General features: G+C 41.6%; 1 protein-coding gene across 1 annotated transcript in view; it reads right to left on the reverse strand.

Annotated features, from left to right (window-relative positions):
• Positions 1–344: 344 nt before the first annotated feature.
• The window catches only part of TMEM189 (transmembrane protein 189), a gene marked incomplete at its 5' end in the record, with an annotated part of 7,478 nt that continues 4,916 nt past the window's right edge, over positions 345–2,906 (reverse strand). The window contains one exon of the mRNA XM_010159304.1: positions 345–1,515. Coding sequence (XP_010157606.1) covers positions 1,394–1,515 — 122 coding nt within the window. The remainder of the gene's footprint in view (positions 1,516–2,906) is intronic.

The following is a 2,906-nucleotide window of genomic DNA, read 5'->3' on the forward strand; positions in this document are numbered from 1 at the left end:
TTAGGAAAGAATTACACAAGATCCAAAACATTAACCTTGATAAAGTGCCTGTTGGATGAACCTACAGAAACTTCTCCCCCGCGCCCCAATCCAGCAGATACTCCTTAGCATCCAAAGCAGAATTACTTGCACTTCGTGAGAGGTATTGAAGTCTGGCATAACACAGTGTCAAGCTCCTACAACACTGCCAATTGATCATTTCACCCTAAACAAGACTTCCCAGGCTGCAAAGTGTTTCAGGCGGCTGGCATAGCGTGAAGCAGTCTGTAACCCGTGATCAAGTTCTTGGAGTAAGCACTGACAATGCATGAATGAAGAACAGCAACAAGACTTAACAAACACCATTAGTATTATCCAACTGCTTTGTTATAAATATATTATATACATTCATACATCACATTAAAATATTATTCCATTACACCAGAAGAGATTAAGGCTTTATATTATTTACAGAAACAAGCAAGCACCTTAAAAAAAAAAGAACAAAACACCAGTCATCGACATTTCCCTTCTAACATTACAAGTTTGATACCTCGAGCTCTTGAATACAGCTATTTGCAATGTGCCCAATGCTAGAACTATTTTAAACATTTATTGTCAGGGTAGGAAACACTTAACAGAAGACTCATCAGTGGGCACTCCACGTGAACAAACGCGAGGGTGTTGTACTGGGTGCTCTCCCCCTCCTCAGAGGCTTGCGAAGTTGAAGGCTTCCGCAGGAACGGTTTGCTCAATTCCACGCAGAGACTGTAACAATTTTATTTTAAGGGAAACTGAAGACACTTGAGGATTTGTGGCCCACCAGTGGAGTGGGATTCTTGAAGTCTGTTCCACATTACATCAATCAGATTTAAAAAGATAGCGAAGATAGAGCTGTACGTTTATCAATCACTAAGTGCGTTGAAAAGTGATGACTTCGCAGGCTTCCATTACTCTGACACTGTTTCCATGCAGTGTATTCAGACTCAAACACAAAGTGACAAACTGCTGTCACCATTCTCCCTGTAGGTCTTAGGCAACAAGCTATTTTTGAAGTATTTAAATAATGTTGATACAACACATGTTTACTACGCCACCACGTACCAATGGAGTGACTGTCCTGCCTTCTGGTTTGCCCGATAGCCTTATGAGACACAGTGATGAAGCACTTCCTAAGATGTAAGCAGACATGGCTAAACGAAAAGGTGCTCAGTAAGAGTAATCATCTTCATTTCAAGTATTGTTTTAAGAATTAGTTCTTTTCATTACAGTCTGTGTTAGCACTTTTTAGTTTGTGCTTTAGAGTCTGTTATTTCTTTGCAGGTCTTGAATTTGGCTGATGGCTTTTTTTAAAAAAAAGAAACAAAAAACAAACATTGGCAACAAGTTAAGGATTGCAGAAGGCTGGCAAAAGTTATTTAATTTTCTGAGCCCATTTCATGTCATCTGCTCTTGGCTTCTCCCCAGTAACTGCTTGGATAATGTTCTCCAAACACCTCCAGAATCTTATCTTCTCTAACGGATAGTTCAGCCAACCTGAGTGATTTCAAAGGAAAAAAAAGGGTTAGTTTCTTGCAGCATCCAAAGTTCAATGTCTTGCAATGCTTATTTAATAACATTCTTGAAGTTAAACACAAGGTACACAATGCAAGGGAAGTTTAGAGGTCGGCTACTCTATGGCCACTGCAAAGCTATCAGAAAAGGGACCGTCAAGTTGAATGATTTGCGTTAGAAGCGAGACATTTGAAATGGAAACATAAGCAACCAAACAAAAACCTCAACCCAAGAGTTTTAGCTATTTTCTCCTGCCCCACATTAGTTTCTCCATCAACAAAGCCAGCTTGGCTTTTTCTGGTGTTTCTCATTAGGTAGTGCATACATACAACATGGCTCTGAAATCGAATACGCTGTCAGTGCCATTGTTTCTAGAGAAAAAGAATAAATATTAATAATTAAAAATAAAAATTAATATTTCCATTTGGGACCTAAACACCACTAAGGGTCAGCAAACTAGAAGTTTTTTCTTAAATAAAGCCTCAGTTTAGATAGAATCACAGAATGGTTTGGGTTGGAAGGGACCTTAAAGACCATCCAGTTCCAACCCCCCTGCCATGGGCAGGGACACCTTCCACTAGACCAGGTTGCTCCAAGCCTCATCCAGCCTGGCCTTGGACACTTCCAGGGATGGGGCATCCACAGCTTCTCTGGGCAACCTGTTCCAGTGCTTCACCACCCTCTCCGGGAAGAACTTCTTCCTGATATCTAATCTAAACCTCCCCACTTTCAATTTAAACCCGTTACCCCTTGTCCTGTTGCTACGGGCCCTTGTAAAAAGTCCCCTCCCAGCCTCCTTGTAGACTCAAGGAAGTTCCAACTTGATAGTTCCAACATCAGTTTTGTTTTACGGTAATTGTATTGGGCTCTCCCTGCGCAAAATTAAAGTTTGCATAATCAATAGGTGTGAAGCCTGTGATGGGGAAACCTTGCTGTAGTACCATGCTGCATTTAACAGTAGCTGGTGTTGGACACTGCTGGATTGAAAGGGCAGCACACTCCCCAAGCTGTGCAGCGCCACAAACAGAGCGGAAAAGCTGTAACAAGTTGATAGGGAACAGGCTTTTACCATTTTATGTAAAGAAAGGCACGAAGCACTGTCACACTCTGCATGCAACAGGAGGTTAATGAGTCTCTCCTAGATTTAGGGCGTTTTGAACGCTTTGTGGAAGTGTTGCACTGTAAAGACTGCAAGGCTGGAACCCACAGGGGCTTATGAAGACCTCACCCTGAATTCAGAAGTGCTTTATGTCTCACATTTAGGATATTAATTAGTACATTAACTTGATTTTCTGGTGCTGTATTTTGATGCCAAACTAACCAAATGTATTGGGTTTGTGTGGCAAGGCTTTGGAAGCGGGGGGGGGCTTCAG

The sequence above is a fragment of the Eurypyga helias genome, unplaced genomic scaffold (genome assembly GCF_000690775.1).
Source record: "Eurypyga helias isolate BGI_N326 unplaced genomic scaffold, ASM69077v1 scaffold16529, whole genome shotgun sequence".
Lineage (NCBI taxonomy): Eukaryota > Metazoa > Chordata > Aves > Eurypygiformes > Eurypygidae > Eurypyga > Eurypyga helias.